This window comes from Acinonyx jubatus, chromosome E4 (genome assembly GCF_027475565.1).
Source record: "Acinonyx jubatus isolate Ajub_Pintada_27869175 chromosome E4, VMU_Ajub_asm_v1.0, whole genome shotgun sequence".
In the NCBI taxonomy this organism is placed as follows: Eukaryota; Metazoa; Chordata; class Mammalia; order Carnivora; family Felidae; genus Acinonyx; species Acinonyx jubatus.
The window spans coordinates 46,533,235-46,551,969 of record NC_069395.1 but is presented as its reverse complement, the minus strand read 5'-3'; the positions used below and the strand labels follow the sequence as shown (position 1 = coordinate 46,551,969).

Below are 18,735 nucleotides of genomic sequence, written 5' to 3'. Positions count from 1 at the left end.
TTCCATTATTTTAAACTTCTTATCCTTTGCAATGATTCATTCCCTATCTACTATTTTTAGCAGTTACACTTGAAATTTTACCATATATATTCAACATACTTTAAACAGTATCTTCAACCACTTTCTGAACAATAAAGGCACCTCAGAACACTTTAATTCTAACCACCCTCCTTCCATCTTATAAGCTACTATCCAGTTTTTCAATTATATCCTATTTTAGAAGTCCACATTCATGTTGCATAAAATGTTTATTTAGTTTTACATTTTTTTTACAGTTTTACTTCTTAAAAACACTTTTTTCATTACAATTGTTTTATATTAACAACACTTGATTTACATGTTTATCACTTTATTTGTTCACTAGTCCTTCAATTTCAGATCATCCTTATGGAATCATTTTCCTTCTTGAAGATCATCCTTTTGCAGTTTCTTTAGCGAAAGTCTGTTGATGGCAAAAATCTGTTTTTCATCAGAACATTTCAGTTTTGCTTCATATAAATTCTAAGTTGATAATTAGTTTTTCTCATAATTTTGAATCCATCATCTTTTGGGTACATTGTTGCTATTGAGAAGCCTACTAAGTATGTGACTGTCTTGCCTTCATTGGTGATCTTTTTGTCCCTTTGATTGCTTTTAAAATCTTGTATTTGGTTACCTTTTTGTTCTAATACTTTGGGTTAGGCATGGATTTGATCCATATATGCCTGGGATATAATACGTTTCCTGAAATCATGAAGTCATAGTTTTCCAACAAATCTGGAAAATAGTTATCTTCAAATATTGCCACTCCTCCACCCTCTCTATTCTTTCCTCGTAATACTTCTAGTCTTTGTAATTCTTCTCTCCATATCTCTTAACTTCTCTTTAATATTTTTATTTTCTTGTTCCTTGTTTCTCCTTGCTGAGCACTGGATAATTTCTTTAGAACTCACTTACAGTTTATTTATTGTGTCTTCAGTTGAGTCTAACATGCTATTCAACATGCTTGAGGTTTTGGTTTTTTTTTAATTTCAAGTAACATTTTTTTCATTTTTAGCAGTTCTTTAGTTCTCATTTGTGCCTGTGGTTCCATCTTTCATAGAAGTTGGTGATGAGACCTTGGAGAACTGAATCCAAAGCTTATTATTTCTATGGGAGCTTTCTCATGCTAGCTGGTTTCGATTTGCACTGGTAATCTATACTGCTTTATCATAATCTATGGAAATCTTGAGGCTGTATCTTGCTTCTGCCAGAAGTATTTATAGGATACTATAAACTGGGTAGCAACTTCAACTGTACTGGCTAGGACAGCATGTCAGATTCAGATTCATCTCCTTGTTTCTAGTCCAAGGCAAATTGCATATTGGCAGTGTTGCAACTAGTATTTGCCATCTGAGTAACCACTGCCCACTTGCATGTTTAATAGAGTATTCACAATTCCCAACTCAAAATGTGTTCATTTTTGTGGGGGAGTCAAAATAGAGGTATGATTCTCAGAAACTTCCCTACTGTCTTTGAGCCGATTAATGCATTCAAAAGTAGGTTTTATTCAGGATTTAGTTTTGTAGTACCTAGTCTAATGTACCACTAGAAGTAAATGTTTAATATATTAAAACATGTATGACATGTTAACCTGAGAAAGCACATGATTTATGGCAATCCTTACCAACTCAAACCTCTCTGAAAAGGTTGCCTTACCCCTTGACCAGAACTCAATCAGTATTTTGTAACTGAGTATGCCTTAGAAAGGTCCTAGAGTATGAGTTCACCTAACAGGTAGTTGCCCCACTTCTTAGAAATTTCTCCAGTTATTCTATTACTAAGATATACAGTCAACCCTGACTATTCACGTTTTCAATATCCTGATCAATATGCAATCCAGATCAAGAGGACTAAAATCTCTGAAAGTAAGCCATCATTTTGAACATTTTTGAAAATAGATAATAAGGATTGTGACATGCAACTTCCATCTATATGCACAACTTTATTTTTGCAAGCCTGAGCCATCTATAATATAAGCAGGGCTAAATGAGGCAGCTAGTGATTTCCATTTAGTCAGAAACACACCTAGTAGGCATTATTGGCAGCAGATCTGGCTGCTACTGTCTGAAATGTAGATGGATGGTCTGCATCTTTATGATTCATAATTGTTGGTCAGTGTTCTCTGGATGATCAGGAAGCTCTTTGTGTCTCACCCTAATCACTGAAGTAGTGAAAGGAGATCCCCGCAGCAAGGACTGCAACTGCAACCGCTGCAATCACGCCTACAAGTAAAACAAACACAAAACACGTGGAAATGGGATGAGCACAAGAAAGGCTTAACTGATCCTCAGCTCTGAAATGCAGGTAACTGATGCGCCTAAACGAGACACACATGCACAAACACATATATTTCCACACACACATATATATGTACTAAAAGCCAGCAAAGTCTGAGGAGGAAAATACAGCTGTAAGTTGAACAGTTTGCCAAGGTTGAACTGGTAACCATGTACTTCACCACTTAGCAAACAAAACCCTAAAAAAAAAAAAAGCATGTCTCTTTAACACATGTGTACTCACCTAAGAGAAAGACTCACACATACTTGAAAAGGTTTCTTTCTTTTTTTTAATTTTTAATTTTTTAATGTTTATTTATTTTTGAGAGAAAGGGAGACATAGTATGAGTGGGAGAGGAGCAGAGAGAGACAGAATCCATGCTGTCAGCACAGAGCCTGATGTGGGGCTTGACCCACGAACCATCAGATCATGACCTGAGCTGAAATCAGATGCTTAACTGACTGAGCCACCCACGTGCCCCAAAAAGCCTTCTATAAATATGTACACTGAATAAGTCAGAGAAAAGACAAATACCATATGATTTCACTCATATGTGGAATTTAAGAAACACAACAGATGAACATAGGGGAAGGAAAAGAAAAATAAGATAAAAACAGAGCAGGAGACAAACCATAAGAGATTCTTAAATACAGAGAACAAACTGAGGGTTGCTGGAGGGGTGGTAGAGGGGGTGGGCTAAATGGGTGATGGGTACTAAAGAGGGCACTTGTTGGGATGAGTACTGGGTTTTATATGTAAGTGATGAATCACTGAATTTTATTCCTGAAACCATTATTACACTATATATTAATTGGTTGGATTTAAATAAAGTTTTAAAGAATAAATTAATTAAATAAAATAAATATGTACACTGACATCCAAGCCATCTCATGGTAACTAGCTTAAACCATAAGAGAGCTCCAATGAGCAGTGTGTCTCAAACGTTACAAGGCAAAGTCAATTGTGTAGCTATTAAAACTACAAAAACTCAGATTCCACCATTATAAAATCTAAGAATTAGTAAGCCTGTGCTGGTAACTTTTATTTTTATTCATTTTTTTCCTGATAATTGTAAGTTAACCAAAACAAAACTGACCAGAGAAGTCCAGACACAGACCCACACATATACACACACTTTGGTACAAAGAATTTGTGTAATCAGCTAATGAGTAAGTGACAACAAAAACAACTAAATTTCCTAACTTCTCTCAGTCAAAAGTCTTAATGCTTACAAAGCATTTTTCAAATTGGCATTCCACTTAACAACAGTCTACATGTTCTTCCATTAGTAAGTCTGAACAATGTTAAAGTGACTGCCACACTTCTTGGAGCCTTTAAAATTTTGAAATTCAAATGACATATCGGACAAAGGGCTAGTATCCAGAATCTATAAAAAGCTCACCAAACTCCACACCCAAAAACAAATAATCCAGTGAAGAAATGGGCAGAAAACATGAATAGACACTTCTCTAAAGAAGATATCCGGATGGCCAACAGGCACATGAAAAGATGCTCCACGTCGCTCCTCATCAGGGAAATACAAATCAAAACCACACTCAGATATCACCTCACGCCAGTCAGAGTGGCCAAAATGAACAAATCAGGAGACTACAGATGCTGGAGAGGATGTGGAGAAACGGGAACCCTTTGCACTGTTGGTGGGAATGCAAACTGGTGCAGACACTCTGGAAAACAGTGTGGAGGTTCCTCAAAAAATTAAAAATAGACCTACCCTATGACCCAGCAGTAGCACTGCTAGGAATTTACCCAAGGGATACAGGAGTACTGATACATAGGGGCACTTGGACCCCAATGTTTACAGCAGCACTCTCAACAATAGCCAAAGTATGGAAAGAGCCTAAATGTCCATCAACTGATGAATGGATAAAGAAACTGTGGTTTATATACACAATGGAGTACTACGTGGCAAGGAGAAAGAATGAAATATGGCCCTTTGTAGCAACGTGGATGGAACTGGAGAGTATTATGCTAAGTGAAATAAGCCATACAGAGAAAGACAGATACTATACATGTTCACTCTTATGTGGATCCTGAGAAACTTAACAGGAACCCATGGGGGAGGGGAAGGAAAAAAAAAAAAAAAGAGGTTAGAGTGGGAGAGAGCCAAAGCATAAGAGACTCTTAAAAACTGAGAACAAACTGAGGGTTGATGGGGGGTGGGAGGGAGGGGAGGGTGGGTGATGGGTATTGAGGAGGGCACCTGTTGGGATGAGCACTGGGTGTTGTACGGAAACCAATTTGACAATAAATTCCATATATTTATAAATAAATAAATAAATAAATAATTTGAAATTCATTATGAATTTCCAGACTTGCATTTGACTTTTTTCATAGAACACATACCAAAATCTTCTACGTTAACAGTTTTGCAAAGAACACCAGTTTGCAAAGCACTGGCCCAACTATACTAGTGGAGTCCCAAAACTCAACATGTTTTTCTTCTAAAAACACCAAAAAAATTAACAGAAAGTATCATGTTTGAGGGCACTTGAGATAATGCATTATTTATAAATCTTTCCATCTCCAGGATCTAGCACTTTCCATAATACTCAAATACTCCTTAACCCAGTACTTCTAAGAAAGCAAAAATGGAATGGAAATAATTTTAAAATAATAAGAAAACTCAAAATTCAAAATATCTTTTCAATGTTATAAAAGAAATTAAATACCTATGTTTTGCTGAATTTTCATTATTATTCTAGTTTTAATTGGTTTTTCAGGATGTTCATCATCTGTGCTGTCCAATGAAGCTTCAGTATTCACAGAGTACCTCATACAAGCTGCAAGAGGATAATAATAATTTAATAATAATTCCTAAATGAGAATTACCATTTTAAAATTAATTTTAAAGAATATTATAAAGAGCATATACAACAAGCTCCATTTTCCTTCAACTTGACTTTTTTTAATAACACAATGTATTTGCTCATTATCAAATGCAGGCCATTTCAATCTCATGGAATGTATGTTAAGATGACAATTTTTAAAATCCTGTATGTAATTTTATAACTGACTGAAATCAAACAGCCATAGAGCTAGTTCTGAGTGACTCCCACAAATTATAATTCATTTACTATATGCTAGTAGAAATAAACTGATACCAAAAATCAAACCAGATAGGAGCAGGGTAACCTTCACTCTTAACTGGGATTAATTTCTATCGTTCTTATTGATGGTTTGACAATTAATAACTTCATATAATTAGATATTAATAATAAAAGCAGGGATTTGCAAATTGCAGCCCATGGGCCAGACTTTATGTGCCCCACAAAGCCTAAAATATTTACTATTTGGACCTATAAAGAAAAAGTTTGCTGACTGGATCTAACCTGAAATTTGATATGTAGTTGTACCCTTTAAATTTTTTCACGTTTATTTTGTGAAAGGAGCAGAGAGTGAGGGAGAAAGAAAACTCCAAACAGGCTTCCACACTGTCAGCGCAGAGCCCGAAAGGGGCTTGAATTCACAAACCATGAGATTATGACCTGAGCTGAAATCCAGAGTTATTGACTGAGCCACCGGGGTGCCCTGACATACAGTAGTACCCTCTTATCTGCAGATAAGTATCTTTCAGATACTTGCAGTCAACTGCAGTCCAACAGCAGATGATCTTCTGACACAGCATCAAAAGGTCAACAGTAGCCTAATCCTTGGTCACAATGCCTACGTCATTCACCTCACTTTATCTCATGAGACATTTTATCATCTCATATCATCACAAGGGGGAGTATAAATATAAGAAGATATTTGGAGAAAAAGAAAGAGCACATGCACATAACTTCTTTAATAGTATACTGTTATGACTGTTATATTTTATTGTTAGTTATCATTGTAAACTCTTACTGTGCCTAATGTATAAACTAAACTTTATCACAAGTACATATACATAGGGAAAAACACAGTATAGAGAGTTCGGTACTATCTGCAGTTTCAGGCTTCTATTGGGGGTCTTGGAACTTATCCTCTGCAAATAAGAAGGGACTACTATATTCAAGCAAAATATGATCATAAATTTGACCTTAAAACAACTCAATGTTAAGCAAGGCAACTCTTTATCCCATTTTACAGATGGAAAATAGGACCTGGGAAGTTAAGTGCATATTTGAGGGTAATGGATAGCAGACTGAGGATTCAAATACAAGTTCTCTATTTCATTATAGTAGCAATAATTTATGTAGGTTGGTTTAGCTGAATTTATTTAACATTGATTAAAAAAAGTGTTTCAACTAAAGGGCCGCCTGGGTGGTTCAATCGGTTAAGCATCCGAATCCTGACTTCAGCTCAGGTCATGATCTCACAGTTTGTGGCATTGAGCCCCGTGTCGGCACAGAGCCTGCCTAGGACTCTCTTTCTCCTCTCTGCCCCTCCTCCCACCTCTAACCAGAGTGCATATACTCTATCTCTCAAAGTAAATAAACTTAAAAAAAAAAAGTGTTTGAACTAAGAACATCCTTAGAGATCACATAGACTAGTGGTTTTCATGTTTTTTCCTAGTGCTAAAGAATCTGACAGAAGATCCCAGCATGTAAAATAGATGAAAATAGAATTACGCAGCTAAAACAAGAATGGAGGGATCCTGAAGCCAGACTCCCTTCCTTCCCTCAGAGGTGGTAATCAAATGCTCTTCTATAGAGCTCTAGGGAACTATCTGAAAGCATCTGCTCCATGTTGATACCTTTGTTTACAAAGAGAACACAGAGAGACAATAACTACTGTTTAAATTCAAGGTAAAATAACAATGGAGTACTATGTGGCAATGAGAAAGAATGAAATATGGCCCTTTGTAGCAACATGGATGGAACTGGAGAGTGTTATGCTAAGTGAAATAAGCCATACAGAGAAAGACAGATACCATATGTTTTCACTCTTATGTGGATCCTGAGAAACTTAACAGAAACCCATGGGGGAGGGGAAGGGAAAAAAAAAAAAAAAGGAGGTTAGAGTGGGAGACAGCCAAAGCATAAGAAACTCTTAAAAACTGAGAACAAATTGAGGGTTGATGGGGGGTGGGAGGGAGAGGAGGGTGGGTGATGGGTATTGAGGAGGGCACCTTTTGGGATGAGCACTGGGTGTTGTATGGAAACCAATTTGACAATAAACTTCATATACTGAAAAAAAAATGAATTCAAGGTAAAATAGATAATTTCCTGGATTTAAAATGTCTTTACAGACATCTTTATATCTCAATATAACAGCACAGGCTCACAAGTATGATACGTAAACTTATGGAAACAGTTATTTGTGGTACCAAAATGAATGAAAGAGAAAGAAAAAAATGCCTATTTTTACCGATTTCCCATGAAGATAAGTTTACTGTCATTTTCAGAAATCATCTTTAGCAACTACTTCATTACAATCTAGGCTATCACTGTTTCTTTTTCCCTCTTCAAGCATATGATGAAAGTACTTTAAAGACAAACACAAAACCCCCTTCTCTTTTTTTTTCTCCCATATCACATTGGTTGCAAAGGCTAACAAACTCTTATCATGAATTATCTCTAGAACCATTCAGTCTTCTATATTTCCAGTTTTCTAGTTTTCTCAAGGGCTCTAACACTTTAGTTCTAGATTACATTAGCCCACCCCTAACTTTATATTTCCCCTAACTTCACCTATAGATCAAAAGGTTGAATGCAACAGCACACTTTTATTCATGGTAGCACACACACACAACTCTGGCTTTTCTGTCAGTAAATAAAATAAATAATTTCTATTAGTAAATAAAATAAAAAAACTTTTTTTGGGGGGCCACTAAAATCCTTGTATCTGATAACAAATAAAAATAATGGATGAAGCAGAAATTAAACTTATTTCTAAAGAATTTTTTTTTACTTGAGTACTTGTATTTAAAGAGCACAAAAATGGTTTTGTCATGATGTTGCTTACACATTTAACATTGAATTGTTACCTGCAAAAGTCATACTCTAGTAATGTCAAATCCTCTGCACAAATAATTTACTTCTCTAAAAAAAGATATTTCATTGCTCTATTTCCATTTTGAATCTGTCATACAAAATCATATTGCTTTGATACAAATCTGAGATCATTTACTGAAGCAGAGCCATAACAACTTATTTGTGCTTGTTTTTGTGGGGACTTTTAGGACTTTAATTCAAATCTCAGACATTATGTCATTTTCCTAGTATCTGAAATTTAAATGCAAATAACATGATTCGATAGGAAGTTAGATCTTAATCATTCCTTAAAACCAGGTAATTTTAACTTCAGACAAGCCCCAAATTAATCATGTGAGAAAGTAGAGCAACTGTCAACAAACGAGAAAAAACAAGAGCCATAATGAATGCATGTTAAGTTATCAACGTGATCAATTTTATTCCAAGCTATTGATAGTTAGGACTGTTTAGATGCTTTAAATAAAATGTTAGGACTTGAACTCCTTAGTGGTCTTCTTCCCCATCCCTGAATACTAAAGTAATGAGGTTTCACTATAACCAGTGATGTAGTTGTAAAAATACATGTTCATTAGTACTTCTCTTTCCTTCATAATTATCAATGTTTAACCAAACAACAATTAATTAGCTCTAATAAAAAGACACAATTGGCAAAGATGAGTTTCACCAGATTTTAAAGGTAGGTCTCCAAATTTTTAGCTGATACTGTAGATAAAATACATCTGAGTTATTAAGTTAATATCTAGTAGGAGATGACTAACACACCTAAGAAATTCTAAAGCCACAGTTATCCCTCACCTTAAGTGAGTCATTTTTACAAACAAATTGTTCTTCATCCCTTAAGTCATTTAAAAGTATGTTATTTTAAGGTACTTACCTGGCAAAATATGTATTTCAAACATAGCAACTACTTGGCAAGTATATTATAGTATAGAAATAATAATAATCAGCAAATAATAACACCAAATACTTAGAAAATTAAGCCAGATACTTATAACAAGTTTAACACCCCTAAATGTACAGTAATTGATTTTAATTTTTGAACTTGAACAACTGAACTCCACTTTTTATGATTTTACACAAAAACCCTAATTTCAAATATTTAGGAAAATCTATGTATACCATAAAATACTACTTTTATACTTTATGTTAACATTTTTCATTATAATTCAGAAGGTTCATTTTTTAAAAGTTTTATAATAATGCTAGTTAATACCATCTTACAGTTATGTATCTCTTTTTGTTCAGAAAGTATTTTCCCTAACATTTATATTAAATTCTCATATCAACCCCAAGAGTATCTGGGGTTCAGAGGTGAATTGTTTAAAGTCACACAGATGTAAGTGGCACACCTGGACTCAGTTAAAATATTATCTCCATAAAATTATGCATCTAATATTTTTGAGTAAACTAATAAATGAATAAATGAGTGACAAATAAATTGAGAAATAAAGAAGTGAGTAAGTGAATATAGTTCTAAACCAATAGGATACTAATGAAAAAGCACTTGATTTTTCTACTAAAATGTTTGTTTTTACCCTGTCCCATAATTTGGGAATATGTTATTTTGTTATTAAATATGCTAATTACCAAATCATTCCTTCTAATTCAACAAAAACTTGACGAAGCAAAACTAATATAATTCTAGACAAGTCATATTCTTGGCCACAATACATCTGATGCTAGTGTTCAATTCCTAAAAAAAAACCTATATTTACTTTTAGTGCATTCATCATTCAAAATGAACTCAAATGTCACAGAATGAACACAAATGCTCTCAGATTTTTTCTAATCCCAGACAAGGATAATGCCTGTGCTGAATGTTCTGATAATTCTGTTCATCCCTCTATTATAGAACTAATCACCTTGTTTTAGAATAACTCATTTTTCTCTATTTCCCACTATACCATGAGCTTCTAATAGTCAGGACTATATATTTGATCTCTAGAACCCTCATGCTTAATACAGAATAGGCAATCAAAAATAATCAATCAGGGGTGCCTGGGTGGCTCAGACGGTTGAGTGTCCGACTTTTGATTTTGGCTCAGGTCACGATCCCACAGTTTGTGAGACTGAGCCCAGCATCAGGTTTCACAGTGCAGAGCCTGCTTGGAATTATCTCCCTCTCCCTCTGCCCCTTCCCTGATCATGTTCTCTCTTTCTCTCTCAAGATAAATAAATTAAAAGGAAATTTTTTTAAGTAATCATTCAAACACTAATTTGGGATTTATGTACATTTCAAAAACAGTGCAGACTCCGTAAAGAAGCACATTTCCCATAATGAAGTAGTATCTTCAATACATCATATAATACTAGAAAAACATATAATCTAGAAATCATGAGTTTGACACAAGATACATTTAAGTATACACAGCTAAACTTTCCAAGTTGCTGTCTTGTTCCTTTGTGTTCGTAATGTTAAACTCTTCCTACTCAAGTTAATCCATCTCTATACTAGATTACCAGCATAAAAAAAAAATCACATATTTTTAAATGTTCGTCTGTTTAATATGTTTAAACATGTTTAATATGTTTAAATAACATGTTTAAATATGTTTAATATGTTTCATCACATATTTTTAAATGTTTCAGGAAGCCTGCTATACACTCTTGTACACTTATTTATAGATATGTTTTCATATCCTGCCTTCACTAGAAACAAAACAAAAACAAAGCAAAGCAAAACAAAACAAAAACAGCCTTCCAAAATGTAAGGTCAAATGTGAAAGTGACAGGGGAAGAAATTATGTTACATAATTAGATGCTATGGCAAATCTGTGCTCTATAAAAATAAAGTTGATCTAATGTTTGGAACTGCCTTTTTCAGCTTAGTATCCCAATTATATGAAAGAGACAAGAAAATAGAGGCCAATATATGAAAAAGATGTTTAATAAAGTGTTTAAAAAACACTGCGACATTATGCTTAACCAAATATTAAGATAATGAATTTTAAGAAAACTTTCCATATAATAAAACAAATACCTTAAGAGCTATATATTTCCACTTATTTAAGGATGAATTTTTTTTAATGAAGATCTACTTGCTAGGCTTAGAAAAATTTTAAGTATCTTAAATTTTGGTAGAATTTTCCAAGAAAACACTGACTACATGTTCATCATATGTAGAAATTAAACAGACACATTTTTAAATGTCTTGAAAATATCAAATAGAACTAGTGTCAAAGAAATCTAAAGACATATTTAAACTAGATGCCTCATAGGTAATCTTAGGAAAAGTTTAATGAGGTTCTTAAGTAACATTATATAATTACCTGTGTTTATATCCTCTGCAATTTCCAAATCTTCTATTTGAATCATATGATCTAACATCTCTATAAAATGGTCTCTCATTTCTTCAGCTGACTCATCACCAAATTTATAATCACATAACATTATAGTGGATCCCGGAATGGGGACAAAAACTCGGTGAGGGAGGATGTGAAACTCTTTTTCAGAATCTAAATGGAGAAGGAACATTATCAATATTTAGATAGGTCTGTCACTAGGATCAGTGATATATTTTGATAAGTATATGAAAATATACACTAATAAAAACAAAACCTAAAAGGTCTTTTCATTTTCTAATTGATCTTACACAAAATTGCTCTTACTGAATTCTGCTTTACCTTAACACCCCTGGCCTCTGCAAGGGACTCCATGATGCTCCTATGAAATGTAAACTTACCCACTGCCTTCAGTGTGAAGATACTGTTACTTATATATTCTTGTAATATCCACTGTCCTATGAAAGAATACCCAATAGAGAATTTTGTCCCTGGTCTCAGAAATGGTTGTTTTTCTTATTTCTTACTTTCTTATTGTACTTCTTACAAGCAATGGATTTTATAAAAATAGTATTTCTCTTCTTCATGTAAGTTTGGAGCCAAATTAGTGGCTCACTTACACCAAGTGTATAGGACATGATAGTACATTTCACACTAATCTTACCACTGACTTCATCTTACTAGATCTAGGCTGATTACATGTTTTATATACGAATCTTACTGTAACTTCATCCTGCTTTCTTTTTCATTTTCCCTTTACCTCATTCTTACCGCTAGTATTTATCTTGTTATCTTGTTAACTGTAATACCTTTTTGCAAACAGCCTTAAATTATCAATAAAAAAAATAATCTGGATATAAATAAACAGTATTTCATTCTTTGAATACTCACAAAGTAAAATATAATACTTCCCCTAATTTTTAACATAGTCACTGGTCTACATAAACACATAATAATTGTTTAGTTCAACACCATGATTCTAATGAACTATTAACAAAGATAGAGATATTGTGTAAAGAATGACCTCTTTCAGCAATGGATGTGATTAAATAAGCTACCAATATACAGATCAAATAGAAAACTAGGGCTCACTTTAGTAGCAATCTACATTTCCTTGTCAGGAAACTAGTAGTAGCTTTATAAAACTATAAACAGAAGATGATGAAGGCGGCCTTAAGTGTCACAGGAAATGCTATGACTTAAAAATTATGTGTTCTTACCAGATTCTGCTTATTATCTTGTTTTCATATGAGAACTGGGAGAAAAATTTTACTATTTGACCAGGCTGCCTCCTAGCTGTAATATTATATTACTGCAATTTTTACTGTAGCATGTATATTGTCCACACATTGAAATTAGGAATGTATTATTTTATTCTGGGCTACAGTTTCTTATAACAGGCTAATGTAATTAGCTAAGGCCTCAAAGGCCACTCAATTACCAGTGAAAACTTTTATTTTTATTGAAAATTTAGGAATAATATTAGATTGTAACATTAACTTCTAATACATCAAACTTAACGTATACATATCACAACTGCTATGAGAAGTAATTTTACTACTTGAACATCACCAAAAATTTCAAAACACTAGCTCACTTAATATAAAACAATATCAATGCATTTTTAAATGCTTTAAATAGAGTATTTAACTAAAGTGTGTGATAGGGTAGGTCTTTGGCATTAATGGTGAATGTATCCCTACGTCCCCAAAAATCCTAAAATTCACAGTTCAATTATAGCACAGTCTGTTGCTTAGAAAGTGAAGTAATGTTTAGCACCAGGAGAGTTATTACATACACAAAGTTAAGTAGTAAAAACAAGGTCACACTGGGGCACCTGGGTGGCTCAGTAGGTTATTAAAAGTCTCTCTCTCTCTTTTTTTTTTTTAAGTTTAAAGTTTATTTCTGTCTGAGCCAGACAGAGTGCATGAGCGGGGGAGGGAGAAGGGGGGAGAGAGAGAGAAAGAGAGAGAAAGAGAGAGAGAAAGAGAGAGAGAGAGAGAGAGAGAGAGAGAGAGAGAGGACCCAAGCAGCCTCCACACTGTTAGGTCAGAGCCCAATGGGAGGTTCGATCTCATGAATCATGAGATCATGACCTGAGCCAAAACCAAGAGTTGGATACTTAACTGACTGAGCCACCCAGGCACCCTGCATTTGACTCTAGATTTTGGCTCAGGTCATAATCTCAGCAGTTCATGAGATTGAGCCCTGCTGCAGTGGGTTCTGCACTGACAGTGCAGAGCCTGCTTGGGATTCTCTCTCCCTCTCTGCCCCTCCTTTGCTCTCTCTCTCTCTCAAAAACAGTAAATGAATTAAAACACACACACACACACACAAGGCCACACTGACACGAGGCTGATAGGCTGGTAGGCTGGGTGACTAATTGACCAGGTTTTACATACTTCACAAAACAAAAATCTCAATCTAACTGCTGCATATAAAATTCAAATTCATGTCTCAGCAAACTATACATTATTACTAAATGGAGCTTCAGGGTTACTTGTGAAGTACAGAAAGGACAAATGTTAAATTAAATCTGGCAAGTCCACCAATCTATCATACTACAGATATAAAAGAGATAATTAGTCCACCAAACCTAATATACTAGCTATCAGTAGTCCTAAAAGAAGTTAGTTATACAGAGAAGATTTTCCTATAAACATAAAAATATTCCCTTAACAAGCTAATGTACATGTTTCATTTAGATACATATTCAACTGTGAATTGCAAATGCACTCACACCTGAATGGTTGGAAGGCAGAGAAAAGTGTGTAACTTCAAAAAGCATACTCAGTATTATAATTCTCCTTTTGAGTAAAAAAAAATATTATTAACACAAATTACATAAATGGTATAGTTTATATTTCTCAAAAGATGGAATAATTATAAAAGGTTAAGACAGAATGACCCAGTCTTTTTCAAATCTAATAAAGTTTGTTATAGTAATAATGAGAAGTATATAAATTAGTATACAAAAAAACTTAGGAAAGATCAACTGCATATATACTACAAATTAATACCTACTAAAAATTTATTATATAATACTTAACACTAATAAATATTTTGTTTTGGATAAATTTTTTTTTAAACACCAGATATTAATTTAATAGTATTAGCTTTAAAATGTTAATACAGTTTACCCATTCTGGCAGAAATTCATGCAGAGTTTACAAAAAAAATCCTCCCTCAGATTTTAAAAATGTTGACAGATTTGCTATTATAAGGTGTTTCAAACATTTTTTTGGGGGGTGGCAACTGAAAAATTGTCATTTGCTAAAAAAAGTAAAAAAGTAAAAGATGCCATATCGTTATAAAAGACAGATATAGGTAGTTACAAAAGATAACATATCTATTACATTTTGACATCCTATTACTGTATTGATAACACACACATAAAAAGTTCTTAATTTTATACTCATAACTTTTTTTTCTGGAACTTCATTCAAAAGCAGATCCTCAAATAGTATTTCACAACGATCTGCAACTGTATTCAATATATCTCTCTTCATTGCCTATAAAAAAAAAAATCACAATAAGAAATGATATCCGTGACTTTAGATTTGCATTATTTTATTACCACTCCCCCCCCAACATAGTTGACCTCCCTGTATAATCATGTTCACTACAATAATTGGTGGTACATCATCTCATTTTTGTTAAAGTTTATTTATTTGAGTGAGAGAGAGATAGAGAGCAAGCTCAGGGGAGGGGCAGAGAGAGAATCCCAATCGCTGATAGTGTGGAGTCTGATGTGGGGCTCCATGCCACAAACCATGAAATCATGACCTGAGCCCAAATCAAGTCACTTGTGACTGAGTCACCCAGGCGCCCCACATCATTCCATTTTTTTTAATATCCATTGCTTTAACATGATTAACACATTAACAGTCTAACAGCACATTTGCCTAGCCTTCATTTAAATAATTAATTAAAACCAAATAAATGAATGAAATTTTGTATCTAAACAAATAAAGCTAGTGTTCCAAATTAGGAAATGTATAATTATAACAAAAGTGCCAGTCATCATTTTTTAAATTTCTGAATTATCCAGATTATAGAATACTAGGTAATAATATTTCCAATGAATACTTTTCCTGTTATTTATAAAGTTTAACTTCCTTCTGAAGAGATAATTTCAAATGTACTACTATATCAAAAGTGTGGATCACTGAATAAATATGTATAATCATCACTTTAAAAAAAGGCATAGACCAGATATCCTACAGATGAAAATCTTGGGACCAACGACATGGTACATTTGGATTAGCTAAGAGATTTGACCTTTATCAGTTAAAATCAAATTAATAATTATGAAATCAGAGATTGAAATAAGATTTTAGGATTTTTGAATAGTTATGTTAACATGCTTCTGTTTTTCATACAGCAGTTATTCCTTCTGTACCTGCACAGCATCTTTAACCTTGGGTTTACTGCTATGAATATAAGCTCTGCATTTCACGGCACCCTTAAGGTTTACCGAGCCACTGCAGATCTGGACTGTGGCTGTGGATCTGCGGTCTGAATTCAGAAGCTGAAAGACAAAATCTATTTAAGTTCTAAGAGCCAATAATTATTAACTATATGAAACATTTAAACATTATATAAGCCATTTCATGAAGTGAGATAGAATTTCTGACTGAACCAAGTGTTTGAAAATACCTTCCATAAATTACTAAAAGGCCTTCACATTCCTTATTAAATTATATATTATTTTCTGAGTATTTTAAATGTACTCTGAAGTAAAACACAACCCCCAAAATGGGACACAGTAAAAATGAAAATTCTAAGTATACCTGGAATAAATAGGGTCAATTCTGAAGAACAAACACAAATCATGTAACTTGTGAATAGTGCTATGCGCCTGTGCAATAATAATAATAATAATAATCAGGAAAAAAGGAGGAAAAATGGTGAAGAAACTGAAAGACATGACTATGTAGCTACTGAGAGCACATGAATAGTTAATGTCTAATGTAATTCAGGCAAAGTTAGTTTGGGGTTTTTTTGCGTGTGTTTTTTAAAGAATTTAAAGTTAATACAGTCAAGGTCTTATTGGTAAAAAAATCTGTCATAAACCAAAAAATTCAAAATGTTCCAGGAGTGGTTAAAACAAAGTTTATCCTCAAACCAAGCAGCAGGGTGATAATGCTCATACTGTACCTGGAATAAGCCTATGATACTGGTAGAGATCATTGATGTATCAATAAGGTGAGGGTGGAGGAGGAATACTGGGCTTCCTTTATCCACTACACAGAACTTTACTACAAATGAAACTATTCCATTTTGGAACATAATGCCCTTTTTTATGTATTTAATATCTAATTTATATGTCTTACAATATACAACACATTTTTATTAAAAAAAATTTTTTTTAACGTTTATTTATTTTTGAGACAGAGAGAGACAGAGTATGAACAGGGGAGGGTCAGAGAGAGGGAGACACAGAATCTGAAACAGGCTCCAGGCTCTGAGCTGTCAGCACAGAGCCCGACACGGGGCTCGAACTCACGGACTGCGAGATCATGACCTGAGCCGAAGTCGGCCGCCCAACCGACTGAGCCACCCAGGCGCCCCTATACAACACATTCTTAACATATACATGTATAAATTAGGGCACTGTCTTCCACAAAGTACTAGACTATATATAAAAGACCACACACACACACACACACACACACACACACACACACAGATGGAGGAGAGTTTTCAAAAGATATAAGGACTAACTTACTCCTTTTTGGTGGAAATGTACCTGTATGCTACAAAGATCAACTCCTTTTGGTTTCTTTGGACTCAGGAACAAACTAGCTTAAAAAGAGACTCTGGGAACCTAATTTGGTCATAACTGGAGGAATTTTGTGACACTGATATGGTATTTTGGAAAAGAAAAAGATCCATCTGGTTATGGTGACCAAGAACTTTACAGAAGTGGTGGCAGCATTTGGGGTAGATCTTAAAGTATGGATAGGATTCTGACTGCCTGAATGACAGAGAAACAACTGTGCTGGCCAAGACACATGGCTCAGAAAATAAACAGAATTTTAAAGGCACAGAAAGCAAACCTCTGAAACTTTTCTAACTAGTCAGTATAGAGCAATGAAGGAACTTAAAACAAGGAGATTATTAACACAATCAGTGCCTAACCCTTATATACACTCAACAAATATTTTGTGGAAAAAAAAACCTAACAAGTAAGACTTTAGATACAACTATTCCATTTAGGAACATAATGCCTTATTTTATATATTTAATATCTAATGTATATGTTTTACATATCTAGTAAAAAGCATACAGGTACAGGAATAGCTTTAAAACAAGTGACACTTCTAACCTCAAAGGTACTAACAAGAGAAATTGAGAACTATGTTGATTGGCATTAAGTCCAATGACAATCTAGTAAACGCTCTATTGCTAAACACAGAGAAGGAAAAGAAAGGAAAACAGCCTCCTATGAAAATTACTTTTAAGTCTATTTTACTTAGGTAAAATAACATACAATTAAAAAAAAATCCTGTTCTACATGCATACTTTTAGGAATAATTAATGGCTTTAACTTTTTATTCTTCAAGATATCCAATTCTCAACTTCTGAAAAGAAGAGGTGTGTAATTTAAAACCACCATATAAAAATATAAAAATTGCTAATGCTGTGTGATTTTTAACAAATCAAAGGCGGTATAAATATACTTCAAAATGAAGTATATGACAACTCTTGGCACATCTCTGCACACATCATTTTAAGTTGTTAAGAACTACAACTTTGCTTATAAAACCTATAACCCAAAATATCACACACATGTACGTATGTGTATGTATGTATATGCTATACGTGTATATATACCATACGTGTGTGTATATATATATGTATATATATATATACATATATATATATAAAATACGTACATAAATTGCTATCTACTTGATGCTAAAATTTTAACAGCCTTGAGGCAAAACACCAAAATAGGTTTCATTAAAATAATGTTTCTGGTAAATAAATTTCCTAGAACTGGACATTTTGTACACCTTATGTTTCTAAAGTTCTTTAATTCTCTAATTATAAAAACCAGAACAATTTCATTATGATTATTCTAAGAAATAATGTATTTTGATTAGATAAGTAGTATTTTAAAATATTTACCAAATGTGTTAGCACTTTGACATCAAAACAATGACTAGTCGCTTGAACATTTCCTCTAGAAGATTTTTTCTGAAAAAACACAA

The 18,735-nt window shown here is 33.7% G+C and overlaps 1 protein-coding gene across 1 annotated transcript in view; it reads right to left on the bottom strand.

The window, feature by feature from the left end:
- Nucleotides 1-229: 229 nt before the first annotated feature.
- The window catches only part of ODR4 (odr-4 GPCR localization factor homolog), a 34,361-nt gene continuing 15,855 nt past the window's right edge, over nucleotides 230-18,735 (bottom strand). Inside the window, exons 9-14 of the mRNA XM_053209564.1 lie at nucleotides 18,653-18,721; nucleotides 15,918-16,046; nucleotides 14,939-15,027; nucleotides 11,504-11,691; nucleotides 4,989-5,099; nucleotides 230-2,243 (exon numbers count right to left, since the gene is read on the bottom strand). Coding sequence (XP_053065539.1) covers nucleotides 2,176-2,243; nucleotides 4,989-5,099; nucleotides 11,504-11,691; nucleotides 14,939-15,027; nucleotides 15,918-16,046; nucleotides 18,653-18,721 — 654 coding nt within the window. The 3' untranslated portion in view covers nucleotides 230-2,175. The remainder of the gene's footprint in view (nucleotides 2,244-4,988; nucleotides 5,100-11,503; nucleotides 11,692-14,938; nucleotides 15,028-15,917; nucleotides 16,047-18,652; nucleotides 18,722-18,735) is intronic.